At 32.9% G+C, this 22,798-nt stretch overlaps 1 protein-coding gene across 1 annotated transcript in view; it reads left to right on the top strand.

The window, feature by feature from the left end:
- The first annotated feature begins 451 nt into the window (after nucleotides 1–451).
- Nucleotides 452–22,798, top strand: part of EYA1 (EYA transcriptional coactivator and phosphatase 1) — an 84,404-nt gene continuing 62,057 nt past the window's right edge. Inside the window, exons 1-7 of the mRNA XM_083359380.1 lie at nucleotides 452–686; nucleotides 5,534–5,583; nucleotides 7,033–7,160; nucleotides 8,427–8,489; nucleotides 17,659–17,736; nucleotides 20,228–20,297; nucleotides 20,570–20,715. Coding sequence (XP_083215506.1) covers nucleotides 7,037–7,160; nucleotides 8,427–8,489; nucleotides 17,659–17,736; nucleotides 20,228–20,297; nucleotides 20,570–20,715 — 481 coding nt within the window. The 5' untranslated portion in view covers nucleotides 452–686; nucleotides 5,534–5,583; nucleotides 7,033–7,036. The remainder of the gene's footprint in view (nucleotides 687–5,533; nucleotides 5,584–7,032; nucleotides 7,161–8,426; nucleotides 8,490–17,658; nucleotides 17,737–20,227; nucleotides 20,298–20,569; nucleotides 20,716–22,798) is intronic.

Genomic DNA, 22,798 nt, shown 5'->3' with positions numbered 1-22,798 from the left:
TGGTGTGCGGGTGGGGGTGGGGGGAAGAAGAAGGCGGAAAAGCCTTCGGGCTAGATTGGGGCAGACCTCCAAGCCTGGGCCAACCTAGAAGCAACGAGTGAGCGCGACGAGACTCAGGCTGTTCCTTTGTCTGTTCTTCAGCGACCGTCTCCGGCCGCGTTTGCGGAGAGCCGTAGAGCGAGCGAGCGAGCGCCTTGGTTTGCCGAGAGAGGATTTGAGCGGGAACTTAAGGCGCGCGCCGATTTGGGAACTGGGTGCTGCTGCAGACGGACCCCTCAGTGCCACTTCCGACTTTAAGCCTTCCTGGGAAAGTCCTTGTTGGCTGTTTTCAATTTCGCTCTGGAGACCCAAAGGCTCCCCCTGCCCGCCCCTCCCGCCGCCGCCGCCACCTCCCTCTCTCCCTCTCTCCTCTGCCTCACACAGACGCTTGGCAAGCACAGCCCGCGGCGGCGGCAGCAACAGCAGAAGTCACCCTCGCCCGCTCCTCGCCCTAAACGCGAAATTGTCCTCCAGAGCCAGCGGCGCTTCTAGGCTGCGCTTGGAGTGGGTCGGGGCTTACTGGTTTGTTGTTTTTCAACCAAGACAGGCTGTTGTTGAGCTTTTAAGAATAAAACGATGTGAGCAACACTGGTTGGTTCACGTGAAGGGAGTCCCTAACCCTGGTGGATGCTGCAAAGCCGTTCGCTGTAAGTACAAACCTGTCTGTTTCGAAAACTGCATGGATTTGACAACAACTGTCCCTTCTTGTAAAGCGGTGAGAAAAGCCCCCAAACACATACACTTTTTTTTTTTGGCCCGACTGAAGCTTTATAAGGAAGTTACCCGCAAGAATGCCCTATGTTGCAAAAAAACAAGTTTTCCAAGCAACTAAGTGATCTTAGCCACTGAGGTACCACATGCACGTTTCTTTCTCCCCCCCCCACCCATCTCTATTAATGCCTAATATACGTCACATTTTTTTCCAGTACATTTTGGCTCAGCTTCTTTATGTAGACGTCTTTCAAGTTAGATGTTCTGTGCTTCTAAAGTATTTATTGTGTTAAATTTGCTTGATATGACTGTTTAGTTTTCTCAAGTGTTCGCGGGTCACTGAAAATAAATAACCCAGTGATGAGTGATTTAAAAAAGATCCTTGAATTGGTGAAAGACAATTCAGAAGGAAAGAAAATAAATTTGGAGGAAGGATGTGTGGTAGAAATCTTGACAGCTTACTCTGAAGGAGGAAATCCTGGAAAAATTGCTGAGCATTAAAGGAGGACTTTATCAAGCTACCTGGCATAAGTATAATGTAAAATTTTGGTATTTCTGAAAACTAAATGCTTACAAGTAACTAGCATTAATACAGTACTGTATTTACTTGAAGCTTCTGACTTTCATCATTCATAAAAAAGTAAGTTTCATTTTGACCAATTTTATAAATGCCACTAGATGTTTAAAATACCCAAAACCATAATCATGTTAAATTAGCCTCAGATAACAAATTTAAGTGCATTTTACAAGAAAATGATAAAATCTGAATTCAGTTTCACTATTTAAACCAATTAAAAATATTTTTCTGCAAAAGAAAAATTAACCATTTTAAGAATAGTTTTTTTTAGAAATTAGGATATTTTTATTTATACTTGTATTTTTCTTTAAAACATACTCTATAGTATGCATCTTAACACTGCTCAGGTTTTTTTTCATGTTTTTCTGAAGGAATTATAGTATATGTTAATCCGTGTCCCAGTGTTTGTTTATAACAAAATACGTGTTATCAAATCTTGGTATTTGGGTTGCAGTACTCCCTTAAAATCATCAGTCTTAGGAATCCCTGCACAATGACAGATTTAGAAAAGAAGCCATTGTTTGATTTTTCATGAACACAGTTGGGAAATACATGATTCCAAATGGTAGAGAAAAATGGAGGAATGTCTTGTTTGATGTTTTGGGGATTATTCATAGAATTAAAAAAGATCCCTGATTCAAGAGCAGAGATCATATATACATTTATCAAAAGAAAAGTCCATTCTGTACAAATCAAAATATTTTATTTTGACTTCCATGTCTATTTCAGAAGATCTAGTCTTCAATTTTTATATTTGAGTCATATGTCAATATATTTCATTAGTAATGCCAATAACAGTTGAGTGAAGATACAATGCTATTTAAAACCAGTTTTAACAATTTGTGCACTTTTGATACATGCATTGCAAAGTAATTTTTAACTAACTCCATGTTTGAGACTGGCAACATTTGTGACTCTTGTAAGTTTTTTGGTTTTTGGTTTTTTAAAAGGGGGGGTGTTTTGAAAAAAGTAACTAAAGAACTCTTTGGGCGTTTAAATTATAACTGGGTGAATATAATTTATTAATTCAAATATGAACTTTTACTTCAAAGAAATTCCTTTTGGTTAGAAGAAATGTTTTATAAATTCCTTTTTATAAGGATTGCTTCTAGCAATTTTTAAAAGTCTGGAAAACCAATCATTTAGACAAGTATCTTCACTACTTATTCTGTGCTGCTGAGATTTAGAAACCCTTCCCATTTACAGTTTACTTTTCACGGAACATTATTAAGTTTCTGGCTTCATACATGATTTTCTGTCAGATGCTTTTGATTTGTAATTTACCAAAGTATAATAAACAGTGCAAAAGTCATGAATTTTCTTCTGCATCTTGAGCTCTGTGGTAGGGAAATGTGATAAAATGTGTACCTTAAGTTCTGTTTGATGAACTCTTAAAGCAAGTTTGCCTTCTGGAAATAATTTCTGGGGTTGAAGAGCATGGTATTAACAGATTTAATGTGGCTATTCATTGGATTGTTGGAGTACTATGTGAGGTTTAACAAAATGAGAGAGACAAATTGAATATCAACAAAACCTACATCTGTGAAGAATTATGAAGTTAATTAGAAAAAAGACCAACTGAAAAGATTTTATAAGTTGGTCACAATTTGGTATTATTTGTGAAGATATTTAACAGTGCACTTTTATGCAGGCCTGCTCACAAGTAAACTTTACAGAGCTACATAAGTCTATTATTACCATCCTAAATGTCATTGTAATTTTTCTAAATGAAGTTAAACATTTCATCATGTTTTTAGGGAGAATTAAAAAGCAGTTTTGCATTTAATTAACTTATATTCAGTTATTGAATCATGATCATGTAGTGATTACTTATATGACAAAGAAGTTCCAGATTTTGCTTTTTCAAAACTGGTTGGTCTGATTTCACAATGAGATTTTTGCATATTGCAATAATATTGCATATTGCACTATCTTCCATTTTAGTGCAGCCATTCTTTAGTTGATTCTAATTATTGCTGCGAGCTTCTGATCTATGGAATAATTTATCTAGTAAAACTATGATTTTGAACACCTACAATTTCTGAGTAAAATTTTAAGCTACAGTAAATGTGTATTAATTAAAGTACTAATAAGTGTCATTCATCCACATGTTGTTCTCTACAAATTGGTCATACTGCAATTACTCACTACAGAATAATTTTACATCCCCCATAGTCCTCCAAAAACATATGAAGTATAGTATTTTGTAAATTATAATAAGGTCACCAACATCTGTGTTTAATTGTTGCTTGCATTTGCATTCTTGAGAGTAGATTTATTTTTCCTGTACCACTATGGATTCATTTGACCAATCTAATAGGAGATTAGTAGTTTTAAAGTTATTTTGATTAAAGAATTATTTTTAAATAGTATAATGTATAACACATGCTTTAAATAATCCTTCATAGGAAAAGGATTGCAACTGAAGTATGAAGATCTTGCAAATGAACTCTCACAGCTTCTATAATGAAAGATATGCAAATATTTGTATTATATATGGTATCATATATAATTTTAGCTTACAAAAGACAGATTTTGTATTATTGTACATGATTTGCACATTATATTCTATATATTAAATATTATACAAATAATATAAAATATATATTATAGCAGTTAATTTAAAATACTAAAATATCTGTATTCTTAAGTACCGTATGTTATTTTCCCACCTATAATTTATTCAAAGTGTATTCAAGAGGCATAAGAGAACATATCCTAAAGGCATTACAGCACAGGTTTGAGTGCTAGAGTAAAAAGTTTCCATTTAACAGGTCTTTTAAAAAAATCTTGATAAAAATCTTGAAAGAATAAGGTTTAGCTGTTGCAAACACACATTTGATAGTTTGAATTAGCTTTTTATGGTCTCTTTTTATGCGGCATTTTAAAACAGAACTAGAAAAAAATTGTAGTTGTTCTAGCTCTGTAACAGCATGCTTTTTGCCCTTAAGTGTAACGTTATATGTTGTCTGGCTGCTTATAGGATTGGTGTGTGCTTTCTAAAGTAGTAATTCTAAGATTAAAAATAACAAAAACTACAAACACATAAGTGAGATTTGCTTAGATGACTTTTATGGCACTTAAAATGCCTCATCTCTCTTGTCTTTGTTCTGTGATCATCTAGGAAATGTCAGTTAAGGTTGGGTGAAATTCTAGATTCAGATTTTTTTAAAGATAATATATGCCATAGTTGGAGAAGTTTTGTTTGTACTTTCAAACTAGCAGCGGATCTTCACCTAAGATATATCACCTGTTCTTTAGAAACAATTTTTCTGTCAAGTCTGCTCTTAAATACAGATTATTTTCAGGTTATTTCCAAATTTAAAAGCTACTCTTACTTTATCGAAGTCTGAAAAGATTCTGATATTTTTAGAAAAAGTTAATTGTCTTGAAGGATGATACTCATTTAGAACATAAGTTGTTTATTTAGCAATACCATTTTTTATATGTGGGATCCATATTTTAAAAGACTGCATAAAGTTCCTTTTTTCTGAGGCATGTATGGTTATTTTTAGCTTAATTGGAGGAGGAGGGCACAGATCGAAGGCTGTAGAATCTCTGGGCCAGTTAGACATGAAGAAACTTCGCAGATGATTTATAGAAATATAACTTAGCTGTATTTTACATGCTTAGCACTGACCTGAAATCTTTTAAAACTTTCTGGAATCTGAATTTTAAAACATAAATTGTGTGAAAAGATAAAAATTAACCTGATAGGCATAAAAGACTGTAAAGAGTTAAAGAGTGGGAGGGAGATATATTTCAGCTAGTGATAATAAAAGCTGGCTGAAAGATCTTTAGAGGGTGTTGGAGTGTTAGAGCGTCTTCCCTTAAAATTGCTTGCTCTGTTAATAGCTTCCTTACCTAGGCACTTCTTCCTAAACTACTCTAGGAAGACAGCTTTACATGTTGATTGGGGGAGGGGTAATGCAGTGTGCAGCTGTCATAGACAAGTGATGAATCACTATCCCGTCATTTGGCTGCCTTCCCCATGACATGGGCAGGAGGGGGATAGTCCTGCTGGAGGAAACAACAGTTGAGGCTTCAATTTAAAGACAATATGTCTTTCACCGAAGTGCTGTCCCCCTCCTCTTTAGACTAAAAAACAGCATTACGATCCCCAGGAAGATTTCTTTGTTTAGTTAGATTAAGACCTGACATGAACATAGGATAACATAGGTTTCTGTTTGTGTCCCTGGTTTGCAGGTGTAAAAATCCCAAGTCAGTTCAGATGTTGCTGCTTCATCCTTTCGCAGGTAAGGTTAAAGTGAAAGTCACTTCTCTATGGAAAGAAAAGCTTAGAATGAGGTTGTGCTGTTTACTTCAAGTGACAAATATATGAATGAGCTTTGTTTCTAAATTTTAAACTGGAGAAATGTTTTCTTTGGAAAATACTTTAAATATTCTGAAATGATTATTTAAAAAAAATACTTATCTGCTGGTTGGAATGTTTTAATCCCAGTGGCACAGAGCCTTGTATATAAGTTGGAAAATTAGTGCATTTTTAAATATAAATTTGATAAACAGCACCATTGTCAAAAGAATTTATTACAAGAAAACAAATACAGTGTTGAAAACTAAATACATCAGAATAAATTTTGAAAACTATGCTTCTTTGCATGCGTTTGACAGAATATGAGGTAAGTCTAGAAAGATTCAGTTCAGTTGCACTATTGAACTTTATCTACCTGTAAGTATAATTTCAGATAGTATTTTACAAAAAAACCTCTTCAAACAAAACTGAAAATCCAAACCAGGTTTATTAGCATTTTGGAAAGTCTAGAATTGATTCCAATGATGTTTCATATTGCAAAAATGAATAAACTATTCTAGAACTATTTTTATTCAAAAATCATTTTTATTTTAGAATATATGTTGACTGTTGCCTTGACTAATCTTATATATATTATACGATTATGTTTTTAAAAGCACAAATGGAAATTTATTATAAAAACTGCTATGTGTAAGAATGCTAGCATTTAAACTAAAGCATAATTAAAGGACAAAATATTAGCAATTTTTTATTTAGCTCAATTTTTATGTTATTTAAACGACAGTACCGCAAAGTGCTAAGATATATTAATGCTAGAACCATTCATTGTGCATTGGCCTTATCCCTTTTCAGTGGGGCACACTTTATGTAATCCACAAAGCAAACATGAGAACAGACATAATATTTTAATGCTGCATTTGTTTCAATGGAAACAGAGGAACAATTAAGTAGTTTGCTAGAGTAAACACATACATCAGGAATATCTCATTCCTTGTCAGTAGACACTAGGTTCAACTATTGCTTCAAGTGTTTTCTTTGGTTTGGAGGCCCATTAAATTGTAATTGGTTGGTAAATTATATACAAGCAAGCAGTGTTAATGTATTGCTTTGGGTACTCACTTTTTAATGTACTGTTATTGCCTCTGACACATAATTTATACAAATAATGGATATATTATAAGAAGAAACATGTTTTTGCTATGTTAAGGTTCTCATTAGACACTAATGAATTATGTATGGAAAGGTGCAAAACTCCTTACCTGGGAATAAGTTCTATTGGATTTTATTTCTTACAGACTTTCCAAACCTATGAATATATGTAGATTTCCACTTACAGAAATGATTGTGTATTTGAGGTAGAAAAATTAATTGTAGCTATAGTATGTGAAGTCTTGAATTGTGTATCTATAGTTAAAATTATTTATTTTTTTAGGCCTATGGAAATGCAGGATTTAGCCAGCCCGCATAGCTGTCTGAGTGCTGGCAGTGAGTCTCCTAATGGTCCAAAACTTGATAATTCTCACCTAAATAATAATTCCATGACACCCAATGGCACAGAAGGTTAGTTCCTGATTGTATATACTTTGCAAACTTAATATGAAATTTTATATTAGGCCTTACTTATTACATTTTGGCTTTACTATTTGAATGAAAGTGGTGAACGTATGCTGGAATCCTTCTCCAGTCTTCTGCATAAAGGCTAGTGATAACCAACTTTTTCATCTAGCTGTTTGTTTGTTTGCTGATTTTAAGCAGCAGCTTTGTTTTGGTATCTGAAAGTTACTATCATGACTTTCAGGTTTAGCATCTTGGAAACCAGACTTCTCTAGTAGATATTCAAGAATGCTTAACTAGATAAATTCTGCTACTGTGTACATTTTTAATGAATATAAGGTGGTGCTAGACACCAGTTATAATTAGTAGTTTATAGATGTTTGAAGCTTGCTGTTGGTAACTTTTCAGGATTTGTTTAATCATGCATGTACATTTACCTGGTTAATTTGCCACTGAATGAAATATTGTGATATATAAAGAAAGTAATATGGACTACTCTGTTGCTATCTCAGTTTAGGTATATATTTAAAAAGATAATTTAGTATGAAAATGTGCAAAATTGTAATTTAATAGGGTTAGAATGCATAAACACATGGTGCCATAGGAGATGCAATTGTAAAGAGCTTGCTAGCTTTCCAATATGCATTGAATAAGAATCTTAACATAGCAATATTTTAGGGAAACTACACATACAATGTGCTGTGTAGAACAAATTAACAATTTCCTTTGAAATATTTGAACAAGGTAATAGGAAAATTTAACCTTTTTATAAGAAAGTTTACTATATTAAAAGAAAAAAAGTTTTTGTTTTACTTGTACATATACTGCATTCCTTTAAGTGAGAGATACCCCTCCACTGACCATTGTCATCCTCCGTCTCCCAATCATCTTTGCTCTCAGTTTTAATTAAAAATTACTTGGAGATACATAGAAGGACATCTAAATGGGAGAGGGGGCGCTACTTTAAAAAAAATCTTTTGATTTTGTATATATTGTATATGCTGCAAGTATAAGTATAATGATAACTATTATATTCTGGAGTTAACAACTTTAACTAATAAAATCCACAAACCTATCTAAAGAAACCTATCAGGATGTTAAGTTATAATTTTAATGCAACAATTCCAAGTAATTGAGAGAAGGAACAGAGCTTAACATGCCATACCAATTTAAAAGAAGTAAAACTTTTCTGATGGATATTGTATAGATGTGATTCTGTAATATATATGGAAAAACTACTAGCATTTTATTTTCTTTGCAATTTTCCTTTAGGTGACATGACTCTGCTCAACACTGCAGACTGGTTGTTAAATGTTAATACACAGACCACTGCAGGTTTGTGTAGCCAAGATGAATGCAAAATTGCTAGCATGCATTTTAAGATTCTGACTCTTGTTTGTTAGTGCTGTTAACTTTATTGAAAGGTAATTAATTCACAGTACTATGTACACATACTTGAAGTAAGCTCCATTGATTGTTATACAATTTTCATATGTGCCTATATAGAAAAATATATAGCACCTATGGCATACAGCGAATGTTTTATCTCCTTAAAATGAGTTTGATATTTGTTAAGAGGAGTTTCCTTTCCTTTTCTTTCTTGCTTTACTTTGATTATTTTGACAACTATAGGATTTGGAGGATATTCAGCTTTCTACAATAGACAGATGATATTCATTTTTAAATGATAATGTTGGATTTGAACAAAGCATTTGGGAAAATGCAGTCCATATTTTGTTCTCACATGCTTCATGTGAATTTATAGTATAAGGGGTTAGGGTTAAATAAATAGGGTCAAACCTATTTAGTTTATATGAAAAATAATAAAGGTAAAGTTTTCCTTGACACAAACTAAACTCTTGATGACTATGTGTCTCTATTTTTTCTTATCCATACAACATGCAAATGGTTTTCCATTCCTCTCTTCTACGATATTTCTCTACCTACAGCCTTGTGAGTTCTTGGAGGTCTCCCATCTAAGTACTAGTTTGGTCCAACCATACTTAGGTTTCAGGCATTAGCACAAATAAAATAAACTATAAAATAAACTCACAGGACTCAATCAGAGTCACTGTGCATAGGACTTCAGAGTAAATCATAGTATCTCTATGTCATATGGCAACATGCAGAGAACATTTTCTTAGCCTATGCATAATATGTTTATTCAGAAGGAAGTCAAGGTTACATTGATAGGACTTCACATGAATTGCATCAGTACTACTTATGTGTAAGATAGCATTTTATGCATTTACATATTTGTAAGTTTTAACCTGAAGTAATTGAAGCTCATTTACGCTTTAATTACTGAGAATTTATTGTACAACAGATCTACGCTCCTTGAACTTATAGCAAGAAAAGATTTATAACTTTGGTTTATTACTTGTATATTTTTCCTTCTCATATATTTTCCCAGGATGTATTATAGAAAACTAAAGCTTAATTAAAAATTGGCAGAGATACTTAGGTTCCTCACAAGAAAGATTATTCAAGTGCAATTTTCTGTATACCGAGTGATATTATGGTTGGTATAGAAAACTTTAACTACTTAAATAGTTAGAGTTTCAGTGCAGAAGTTGGTATGAGAGGTATGCCTGGTAGGTTACCCTAAGTACAGTCGGGATTATGCACCCTGCATTTTGAGTCTAAACTTATAATGTAAAAGTATTTGAGGATCATAGCAGACTCCACTTGCAGTGTTATGAAAGGAGAAGCACACTAAAGATTTGTTTTACCCTCTAGAGTGTATCAATTTTCTTCAAAGGCAAACTTGTTCAAATGAGACACTGATTTTGGATTATTGTAACAAAAATGATTATTGTATGTGCTATTGTATCAGTTGTAATATTTAGTGATTTAAATGTTGCATTTGCACCATAGCGTTGGTATTATTTTTTTTATTGTGCACCTGCTTATGTAGCATCATTCTTAGAAATACCATACACTGTCTTACATTGGAAGTAGATGTCTTTTACAAGGCAAGTACAGTACCCCAAAAGTCCAGCATTATGGATAAACAGGTGCTGTTTACAGAAGAGCAAATTTCAGAAGAGAGGTTTTGCTTTAAAGCAAATTATCTGAAGCAACTAGGTAATTTTGGACTTCAATCCAAAAATATGTAATGTGCCTGTGTGGGTGATTTTTATGGAGAAAATATGTAATGAATGGTTATGCAGAAACAGCCTTTTGGTAAGAAGTTTGTTAATGGAGAAAAGTAGCAGTTTTAGAACAATAACATTCTGGTTTAAGTTTATTGTATAAGGTTATAAAAGCTATATGGGCAGTTTCTATAGATGAAACAGCAGTTCACTCTATTTCCCAAACACTTGAAAAGAGAGAGTTGCCTAGAAGACCTATAGTGCAATTGGAAGTGGAGCAAATAATGCATTGTACTATTTTTTTTCATTTTCCACCTTTCTTACACTGAATACCAAAGTACTCTGCTATTAAACATTAGCAATAATTATTTAAAGTGTATGTTAACCTTAAGCTGTTGTGGTCCACTTTGAACCTGGGTGAGCAGTTTTATTATAAGCAAGAAATGCATTTTGAGTTCTTGACTAAAGGTACATGGGGCTGTACTTTGTTGCATATTTTAGAAATGGGAATATTAATATTTGTTTTATTGATGAATGTAGACTTTTGAAGTTATTTTTTCTATATATGGATATATAGTTTATTATCTCCTCTTGTTGCCAGTTGTCTAGTGCAGAACCATCTGCTGAAATTAAAAATGCAATTACATATTTGGTCATATTATTCATATCCATAATTAAATCACCTTGATAATATGAATAAATAAAAGTCTATTTTATGACACTTATACTCTGCTATAATATTTTTATAGAAGAATTCCTAGAAAATAAGTTGCAGCTGTGTATATATAGATGAAGCACAGTACTAATGACATTGTGGCAATACAACCATCAACAAAACTTTTCAGAATTATATCCTTAAAATGCAAACAATAATTGGAAAGTATACCAATTTTCTAATAGTAGACCAAACCAAAATTGCTGAATGTGACTTTTTTGAAAATTGGTTACCCTTATTTATTTATTAATTAATTCAGGAAATAAAAAATAATTTACAAAGTGCTAGATGTACTAGCAAGCTGTAACCAGTAACTTCATATCATTATAAATAATAACGAGTTTATTATATCCGAAGCTTTGGATGGATCAAGCATGAGAGGTTGTTGAGGAGAAGAAAAGAGAAAATGGAAAAATAAGAAATGAAAATAATTATTTATAGATGATTATAAGTAAAACTGTAGTTATGTGTGAAACAGATATTACTTAGTTATAATAGTTTGAATAATAGATTTTAACATAAACAATGTTGACTGATGAAACCAATATGCAGGTTTTATTGAGTATTTTGTATTTGAGTCAAAATGTTAAAGCTTAGTATCCATTTGGGTCTGTCTGGTTTGTAACCTATTGCTATTTGTTGTTGGTGATGCATTTTCTCTGAGAGTTCAGAATTACATACTGTACATGGAAATAATCCTTTATTTTATCCTAATTATAATAATCCTATGAAGAAGATTGAGTTGAGAATGAGACTGAATGACCTCAGATCGCCCAATGAGTTTCCATGGCTCAGGATGGCCTATGTTTCAGTACTCCTAATCCAACACCTTAGCTACCACATTGCACTGTTTAATATATTTTATGTATTTGTGCTGTCCTACTTCATTCCATTGTCCAGATTTTGCTAACATTACTCTTTGACGTATCATTCAATTATCATCTACATCTCTGTGAAAATATTACATAGTCTTTGCCCTACACAAATCAAGTAATATTAAAATCAGGTGACTCTGGTCCTATTCAAAACCCTAACTGCAGAAATATAATAACATATTATAGTTAAAGGTATACCTTATGCCTTAAAGTAAACCAAAATTTGGAAAAATTTCTTAAAACTTTTCAGTAGAGGGATGGAAGGAGGAAGGGACAGAGGGAGGGAGGGAATATAGATAAATAGATTTACCTACATAGCTAATATGATTCAGTGACAGTCTTCTGCCAGGATTCATAAGTTTTGATAAGAAAAAATATTGCATACTTACAATAGGTATTGCCTACTTACTGTTTCTCTCTGGAATTTAAAGCCATCTGCTTTAAATGTGCTCCCTAATTCAAAACTATAAGACTATAAATGATAAGATCCTGATACTAGAGCATTATTTTTATCCCCTCCTCTGAAATTATTGAAATTTTATTCTATAATTTGCAGGATTTTAATGCATTAAGTATATAGCAGATAAGTAACTTGAGTTGTTCCATGTCAGATATGTTACTTTTAAAGTGATGAAAGACCAACTTTATCTTTAATAAAAGTAATAAATTCTGTGATACAAGATTCTTTTGTTTTTACACTAATAAAAATGTTAATCTTAGGAAGGATTAAATGATTTTAGACTACGTGTAGCTGTTTAATGGCAAAAGCAAGAACTTCAGTTCTCCCTGACTCTGATTTCAAAGCTGACTTAATTTTTCAGCTTCACTAAGCTTCAGCTGATTCCATAAAAAATCCTTATTTTTATTAATATTCATACATTTTGTTTTCTATATATTTAAAATATAACAATATTCTAAATATTTAACAAATTAAATTGATTAAAGAAATATTTGCTCTTATCTGTTAGTTTAAAATGATGAATAATTCATTCTGAAACAGAAACAAATTTACTAGTGCCACCAAAATAAAACAAATGTGATATTCACATAGTGAAACAGACATCGTAACAATCTATATTTCAGTCTGGATACATTCAATACTTTTTATGAAGAGTCATCTGGGGATACTCCATAATACATTGTTTTGGATTGATCTTAAATTTAGAAATATAATTTAGTTATTTTGATGACCTTTGCATGTCATATTAATAGACAAGGGATGCAATCTGCTTATCAGATACTATGCCACCAGAATATATTTTTAATACTATTTAAATCTTCTGTGCATGTGTGTGTATGTACAGATACATTTCACATCATAATTAAAGGGTAATTTCCTATTCCTTCAAATTGTAATCCAAATCTTGATTAAATTGTTTTTACTGCTGTGGTTATAAAATTCTGTTTCTGTTCAAACATAGTTGATGCTAACTAACCCTTATGAATATCAATACTGGCCATAGAAGTATCTATTCCAGGACTTTCGGTTAACTGTTCTGTCTTCTGTCTGGATACTACTGCTGTCTTCATACAATTTTAGAGTTTATTAGTTTTAAATGTGGCTTGTAGGATTTTTAAAAAATAATTAATTAAATATTAAATATTATGGAGAGAATTTGCCCCTCCATAGAATTTACCTTCACTTTAGAGCTGATCAGAAGATTAAAATATGGATGTAAAGCTTTTTATCATTCAAGCAGTGCATTTAATGCATATGTATATCCTCAGTCAAGAATTAAAAGCAAAAAAAGAGACAGCCCTATTGTGCTGTCCTCTGAGAATTGTAATAGTACCTTGGGGGAATCACTTCACTGCTGCTATTTTTAATGTCTTCTTGTCTGTATGTAGGTAAAATAGTTGGTACTGAAAAGATGTTTCTGTTCATTCTTCCCATTGTTAGTAGTTAATGATTTAAAGAGATAGGGTAAGGCAGGGCTTTTCAACCTTTTCACCCATTGTATCACTTTTAGGATAAGGCAATATCCGAGTACCACCAGTTGTCCAGCAAGGTGCCAAAAACTTGATGACCAAAAAAAATAAATGATAAAGTACAGGTAGTCCTCGACTTACAACAAATTCACTTAGTGACTGTTTAAAGTTACAAGGGCACTGGAAAAAAAGACAATTTTTCACACTTATCACTGTTGCAGCATCCCCAGGGTCATGTGATTTACATTTGGATGCTTGGCAACTGATTTATAATTATGACGGTCACAGTGTCCCAGGGTCATGTGATCACCTTTTGCAACTTTTTGACAAGCGAAGTCAATGGTCAGGGAGGCATGGCCAGCTCATCACTCAAGTTGCAGGTGCCTATGGGGGGTGCGGGCAGGGATGTGGGGAGATCCGTGGGTCTGGTGGAGGAGGGTGGACAGGCATGGGCACCTTCCTTTCCTCCATCTCCCTCCCATTGTCCCTTCCTTCCTTCCTTCCCTCCCTCTTTGTCCCTTCCTCCTTCCCTCCCTCCCTTCCATTGTCTCTCCCTCCCTCCCTCTCATTTTCCTTTCCTTCCTTCCTACCTACCTTCCTTCCCTTTGTCCCTTCCTTCCTTCCCTCCCTCCCTTCTATTGTTCCTTCCTTCCTTCCCTCCTTCTTTGTCCCTTCCTTCCTTGCCCCCTCCTTGCCCAGGAAGGAACAAGGGGAGGGGGACAGGCTGCCAGTGTGTATTCAAGTGTTAGCAGCGTTGACAATTAGATTATTGTATGACTAAGTGTCAAAATATTTTAAATGAGAACTTGTCATTTTTGTATAGACAATTGAAACATAAAAGTCCATGTTTGTTTGACAGAATCATAAATATTGAATATTTTTATGAAAATAAATAAATGACAAATAGCATAGTTAAATATTTAGACATTCAAATAAATCAATTTTTTTCTATAAAATCTTGTATATTTTATAAAGAGAAGGGTCATGTTTTTAAAAGGATTGAGGGTTTTAACTTAAATTTATATTAAAATTTATAATCTGTTTAGAGTAAAATCTGAAATTGGTGCAAATCAATTTTTAAATGTTCTTTTATTAATTGTATTTTTATTCTAGACCTTTTATTTCAACAATAGCTTTCTATTTATGGCTCAAAACTGTTCCTGTTAGTATTCTGTTGTTTTTTGTAGAGATTACTTTGTAATCAGTACATTTGTTTCAAAGTGAATGTTCAGAGAAAATTACTAATCAAATATGTTTTTTAGTAAAGAGGTATGGATTTGACAATTATATGTAAGAATTTCATTTCTTTTTAACTTTATAAAATTATAAAAAAGAGAGAACAAACAAAAACATAGCATAGCATAGCATCGGAAAACATTGTGGCACTATATGTGCTATTTTGCAGTACTCACTTGTGAACTTCATGATATTAAATAATTTTTACTCATTCAGCTCTAAAATAGCTATTTTTGCTTGCTAGGTTCTTCATTGTTTGCTGTGCATCTATAAGTAAATCTGTTAATATTGGGAGGAGAGAAGGAAAGAATAGAGGCATATGCGCGGGAGATTGCGGAAGGGACGGAGGGAAGGAAGGGCCTCAATGTTGTCATTACATTACATATTAGCACTCAGAAGGAGGTAGCTGTACATTTTGTAAGCATGAGTAACTCAAAACAAATGCTATATATTTTAATACATTTACAGAATTCTGTATTATGAAATAAATCCAACAGGCGTGGCTTAGGATTCAGTTTTCTTTTTTCATAAAATAACTTGCATAACTTTTTAGGTGGCTACATACAGAATTCACCCACACACCTGCTTTAAAGACATCTGGTTGCTATCTTGGTGCTTAACTATGTATTACATCATTGTGTAGCATGTGCCCAATCTTCATTTGACTTCCATTTTTATGCACCTCTTGTATATGAGAATCTAGATTTAGATTAGGCCCATACATTTATTTTAAAAACAAGCAAAAATTATGCCTGACAGTTGGAGGAGGGGAAGGGAGCATTTTATTTTTTATTAAAGTATCTCATTATGGAGGAAATTATGTCTGCAGTGTATTTGCTCTGACCGGGTCTGATTTAGGTCCTTTTTGCTTAAGAGAACTGTTGAATATATAATTATCATAAAGCATAGTTTGATCTTTATCAAATGTTTGTTTCTGTGTATGTTGGTAAGTATGTGATGTAGTAATCGTTGTAACAAGATCAGGATAAAAGGGATAAAATTAAGATAAGGGAAATATAATATTGGAAGATCATGTTAGATTTGGAAAGAGGAATAATTGGCAATATAGGAAAAATATAGTCAAAGCTAGGCAAAATTCCTGCAGTGATTGAATAAGGTTTCCATTTGCTCAAATAGTGGAGTTTTTTTAAATGTGGTAAAGTGGTTTTTATACACATTTGCTGCATTCCAAAGCATATTTTTCTTTAGAGTAAAGAATGCATGTTGAAATGACTTAAAATATCTTTCTGTTTTCACTCTTGAGACTACTTTGAGAATATGTCACTTTGCTGCCAAACTTTAGAAAATTCTTCCAAGCTCTTACTCCTGTATCATACACTTTTAATTGTAGCAACTGTTATGTGCAGCAAAACAATTTTTCTCTGTTTCTTAATGCTTCTGTATGCTAAAAAATCTTTAAAAAGCAATAATGTATAAATTTATATTGTATTTCTTTAATTGAGTTTGATTTTTTTTTCAATTTGCCTTCATGATATTTGGTGCTTGAAGCCTGAAGCACTGTTATCATATTCTACAATGTGAGGCAGGAAAACTCTTCAGAAAAAAGTTAAATTCTTATGCTGACTGGCTTCGTTTGTCAGTTTCCATAAGCATTTGGGTCCTTGACAGTCAATAAAACTATAAAAACAATTCCTCAAGATTGAATACTTTCTGACCCAGCCAATAGAAATATGAGATTTCATTCTAAGGGAAAGCCCAATATATACTTTAGTAACTCAAAAAGAGGGAAATGTAACTATAGTTACACTTCTTATGTACAGAGAAAGTAGCTACAGCTTTTCTTTTTAAAAAGGTATCTTTAGATATTCTTACCTTTATACTGATTCATTCTATTCCACATTGATAACACATCCTGTATTAACCATCCAATTGGCTTTTTTGTATATTTTCTTTATATATGCAACAGTTTTAATGTAAGATAATGAGAACGACTATTTTTAATGAATTTTAGTTTTAATTAAATAAATGTCTCCTCACAATAAAATAGACTGCAGAAGCTACACCACAATTAGGGCAAGTGTTAAACCAGGAATAAAGCAGATGCTTTGCCTCTTGAAGATCCTAAATTTTAACTTCTTCCATAACCTCATAGAATAGGGAAGGTTCCTGCTTGAAATCCTTAAAACCACCTGTTGACCAATGTACATAATATTGAGTGGACCAAAGGTCTGAAATTGCTTGTATTCAGCAAGTGAAGCATATAAGAAGAAGCTGCAGCATGTAAAGAATTAAAGTAGTCTGGTTTCTAATTACAATATAATATATGTTCAGTATTGTAAAAACATGACAAAGATATTAAAAGGATGAAAAAATAAAATTATACAACTGGATTGATCCATTAATATTGTTCAGATTTGAGAATATTGACTATCTTCCATGTTCATCACTTTTGATATTTCTCTGGAAAAAAATGTATCATTTAACTAATTATTAATGAATTATTTACTTACTTTTAACTTAAGCATTTCTTGATTCTGTATTCTATAAATGTACTTGTTGTGGTTTGTGATGTGTTGCATTTTTGTATGTGATCCCACTGAGTGCTTACAGTATGTACGTGTTTTGCATGTATGCATGGTTTTGTGCACAAATAATAGGGTATATAGAACACATGTTATTTGTGGTTTTTTTAGTTAAAACAGAGCCAATGAGCAGCAGTGAAATTGCTACTACAACAACAGACAGGTCTTTAGAGAATTTCTCAGGATCAGGTAAGAAAAAAAATATTTTCACCATATCTAAATGTCTGACTCATAAATAAAACAAATAATGGATTTGATACTTATTTAACAAGTTGTTTCCATAGCAGAAGTTTATGTAGCAGTAGCAATAATCCTTAGACTTATATTCCACTCCATAGTGCGTTACAGCACTGAGAAGTTTACAGAGTTAGCATACAGTCCCCAACAATCAGGATTCTCACTTTACCAACCTTGAAGGATGGAAGTCTAAATCATCCTTGAGCCAGTCAGGATCAAACTCCAGGCTGTGGAGTGTGTGTGTGTGTGTGTGTGTGTGTGTAAAAATATATATATTTCTTTCTTGGGATCTATATTAATTGGCTAGGAAAAGAGCTTGGAGGTTGTAAATATTCCATGGGGTGATTGCTATAAAAACAGATTTATTACTGGGGATCATTAGGAAAAGAATAAAAAATAAATCTGCCAGTTTCATAATAGTTTTAAATCATACTGATACACTAACCATTGCAACTGAAAAAGATTAACACAGAACCAGAAAAGTTGCAGAATAGAATTAGAGGCAAAGAGAGTACAAGAAAGGACATGTAGGACATTGCCCTTTCTCATAATATTTTCAGAACAAATAACATGATTTGTTTTTACATAATGAAGTATATAGCTAAACTCTGGAATCTCATTCTAGAACATGTAATAAGTTTCACCAACATGGACAGCCCTAAACAGATATTAGATAAAATTATAGAAGATAAATATGTTAATGACCATTATTTTTAATATAGATTAGGTCTAGTATGAAAAGCTTTATGTTTCTTAACACCAGTGGCTGGTGAGGTAAGGTAGTATCATTTGCTTATCTCACTTAAGAACTTCTCATAAGCATTTGTTTATCCATAGTACAGTAGGAGCAGCTTAACTCTGAATCTCCCATGGTAAAAACTGTGAAGTAATCACCTGCCAGTCTAATTCAGTTCATAATATGGAAATAGTTTTCCTGAACCTTTTGATATTCATAGAATAAAGAATAAAATAGTTGAGCTCCAGATATTACAGTGAATGACTTCTTCTTGTTAATTTCATGGGTGACAACCAAGCAGCTTGTGTAGTCTTTGCTTCTGCATATTTTCGGGGGACTAAACCATCTTATTCTGAAAACATACTGTTTATATCTTTTCAACCGGAATATTCTTACATTTTAAGATTCTGTCAGCACTGAACTTTCTTTCAAGATACCATGTTTAGCTTCTTGATATTCTGCATATCTTTCAATAGAAAATGTGTAGACTAGACACATGTTCAGATCTTTACATGTTATTGAAAAGATCCATTGTAACCCTCGGAGGCTACTGTCAAATAGTGTGCAATAGAAGTGGAAAATCTCAGATGCTGTTTGCTAGGCTTCCAATTCTAATTCATTAGTTCTTTGTTAGCAAATGTATGAATAGTGATCCTGCTTGGGAAATTAATTCATCCACTCTCTTGCTATCTCAAAAGCTAGGTAGAATATGTAGGAAACTGAAAATGTTGCTACACTCATAACTGAATTGCTCTTTTTAAAAATTGTATTAATTTTGTTGCTGTCCAGTCCTTTATAAGAATTTCTGCACTGTGTGCCAATCTGTCCATATAAAAAACAGTGCTGTCAATTTATGATTCAAAGAAAATTTGAGTATGTACCTTCAAGCTGGTGTCAGTAAATACATAGATGGACCTTCACCAGGATAATGTGTCTCCAGCCTAGCCCTTCGGGTTTTCCAGAGGTGCACTCATTGCTGAGATAATTGATTGCATCTATCCTGCTACTGATTGCCATCTTCTTTTCTATACTTTCACAGCATTAAAGATTTGATAGAGAACTGAGTCTCATATAATGTGCCTAAAATAAAGTAATTTGACCCTAGTCAATTGTGCTTTGAACGAGAACCCTGACTGATGAGTTCTATGATCCATCTGAAGGTTAAACACAACAAACATGGCCCTTAGGTGAAAAATACTCAGTTTTGGTTTAGATAGCAATGGATTAAAAATCTGCAGTGATATAAAGAACATCCTGAGTTGTATAAATTTGTTGAAGTGAAGATTTTAAAGATATCATTCATTTACATGAATAAGTGTTTAACTTCAGCTCTAGGTTTTTAGCATGTGAGAGAGAAAAAGGAAGACAGAGTGTTAGTTTAAAAATAATTAGCTTCTGATTAAAATATCACTCGTATAAAATGTAGAGTATTAAGAGTGAAATTGAAAGAAAAAAAGTAACTTCAACATTAATTAAATAGAGCCAGGTATGACAGGAGGTAAAAATTATGAATGATCCCTTAGGAGCAATTGAAAAAATGTAATTTGTAATTAAGATACAGGAGTTGTCATGCTAGCTTAATAAATTACTACTTGATATTAGTTTAATTAAATGTCTAAAGTTCTCTAACAAAAATAATATTTAGATTAGATATGTTCTGTGTATTTGCTTACACTTCCATGTGCTTTTCCCCCCACTTCCCTATAGCAATTGGCAGCAGTGGCTTCAGCCCAAGACAAACTCACCAGTTTTCTTCACCTCAGCTATATCCTTCCAAGTAAGATATCTTTACTTTAAATTGACAAAGAAAAGTTATACCCAGCTTTTTATTGCTGTGATTGACTCCATCTGTTAAATTGTAGTTAAAATCAGTTTCCTATTGCAAAAAAATAAACTTCAAAATAACAAAATAAATCTTTAGTTATAGAACTATATTAATATACTTGCATATTTCACTAAAATGTTTAGATTGTACTTTTACCAATGTATCATTCTGCTATTTTAATGCAAAGATTTTTTTCCTATTTTCTATCATTTTCCATGTAACAGCAGACCATACCCACATATTCTCCCAACCCCTTCTTCGCAAACTATGGCAGCATATGGGCAGACACAGTTTACCACCGGAATGCAACAAGCTTCTACTTATTCAGCATACCCACAGCCTGGTCAACACTATGGAATCCCATCATATGGTGAGTGAAACTGGAAAATGGCAATAGGTATCCCTATTACAGAGGGATAAGCAAGAATGTTATTTAAGCAGCTGACAGAATTTGTAAATATTATTTTAAAAGTGCAAAAAGAACTTGACATTAAAAATATAACTGTAAAACTTTAAAAATAGTTTAGTTAGGCTTGAGTATTTAAAATCTATACATTGAATCAAGTTATGGTGCTAAATTGAAGTAATCACTAAAGCTGTGTACATTGTTCGAAAAGAAGTTATTTGGAAGAAACAGGTGCAAATACATGTATTTCTGAATTGTTAAAGCAGCTGCATCTTTTTCTAGGAAGTAGATGCCAGACCTTTTTGCATATATAGACATACGTAGGTAGCATATGACATCCCAGTTGTGCAAACCTATCAAAAGATGTAGCTGCTTTAACATTTTCTGAAAGGTTTATACAACCTTTCTGGTTTATACAACCCTAATTCTATTTGGTTAGTTGTGAATTTATAATCTGCTACAGCCAAGGCTGTGCTAAAGGGTGAACAAAAGCCACACTCAATGCAAAAACATCAGTAATATGCAATAATAGAACTTACAAAGTATAATGTATATTTCAATGGTGAAAAAAGTAAGTTTCTACATTTAGGCAAGAAAAACCAAATGTACAAGTATAGTATAGAGGGTACCTTGCTCAATAGCAGTAACTGTGAGAGGAATCTCGGAGTCCTAGTGGACAGTCACTTAAATACGAGCCAGCAGTGTGCTGCAGCTGCCAAAAAAGCCAACAAGTGTTAGGCTGCATTAACAGAGGGATAGAATCAAGATCACATGAAGTATTAATACCACTTTACAATGCCTTGGTAAGGCCACACTTGGAATACTGCATCCAGTTTTGGTCACCACAATGTAAAAAAGATGTTGAGACTCTAGAAAGAGTACAGAGAAGAGCAACAAAGATGATTAGGGGACTGGAGGCTAAAACATATAAGGAATGGTTGCTGGAATTGGGTATGTCTAGTTTAATGAAGAGAAGGATGAGGGGGGACATGATAGCAGTGTTCCAATATCTCAGGGGCTGCCACAAAGAAGAGGGAGTCAAGCTATTTTCCAAAGCATCTTGAAGGCAGGACAAGAAGCAACAGATGGAAACTAATCAAGGAGAGAAGCAACCTAGAACTAAGGAGAAACTTCCTGACAGTTAGAACAATTAACCAGTGGAACAACCTGCCTCCAGAAGCGGTAAATGCTCCAACAATGGAAGTTTTTAAGAAGAGACTGGACAGCCATTTTTCTGAAATGGTATAGGGTTTCCTTCCTGAGCAGGGGATTGAATTAGATGACCTCCAAGGTCCCTTCCAACTTTATTATTATTATTATTATTATTATTATTATTATTATTATTATTATTATTATTATTATTATTATTATTATTATTATACATTCCTGTACCAAGTTGCTACCTCTTTTCTAAATAGCTTACTAAAATTCAGATTTCTTTTTTAAAACGATAGAAAGATTTTAAGATTTTAAAATGTAATAAATGCAAAACAGATTTTTCCTAGTTAATCTTGAACTGCAAATTTTCTTTGTAGCTGACCACCAATAGTGGCACAGGCTTTAACAGCTTTGTTTAAGCATCATTACTTATCTCAATTAATTGGGATTGATCTATGACCTAAATATATTGAAAGACTGCTGAGTCACATAAATAACTTGGATAATAAATATCACCAATGGTTATAGATATATTACTTTTGGATGAAAACAAATTATATACAGTACAATAGTCAAACAAATAAAAGTGGGGTTATTTTAATATACATTTTAATACAAAATAAGATCAGTGTAAATCTATTGATAATTTTCTTATTTGGTCATTTGATCAGTTTTGCAATATATAAATTTTACTATGAGTCTAGGTAAAAATGTTTAAAAAGATTAGATTCAAACATAAAGTTAATTAAATTAATATAAAATAGCAAAAAAGCAATCAGCACTTATATCCCTATATAAAAACATACATTTAAACCAAGAGGCTAAAAGGCTTGGATGAGCAGAAAAGTGCTTTAAAATGTTATAATTATCACAAAATTAACAGTAACCA

Source organism: Vipera ursinii, assembly GCF_947247035.1.
Source record: "Vipera ursinii genome assembly, chromosome: 3".
Taxonomy (NCBI): Eukaryota; Metazoa; Chordata; class Lepidosauria; order Squamata; family Viperidae; genus Vipera; species Vipera ursinii.
The sequence above is the reverse complement of the archived record's forward strand: the minus strand, read 5'-3'. Positions and strand labels throughout refer to the sequence as shown.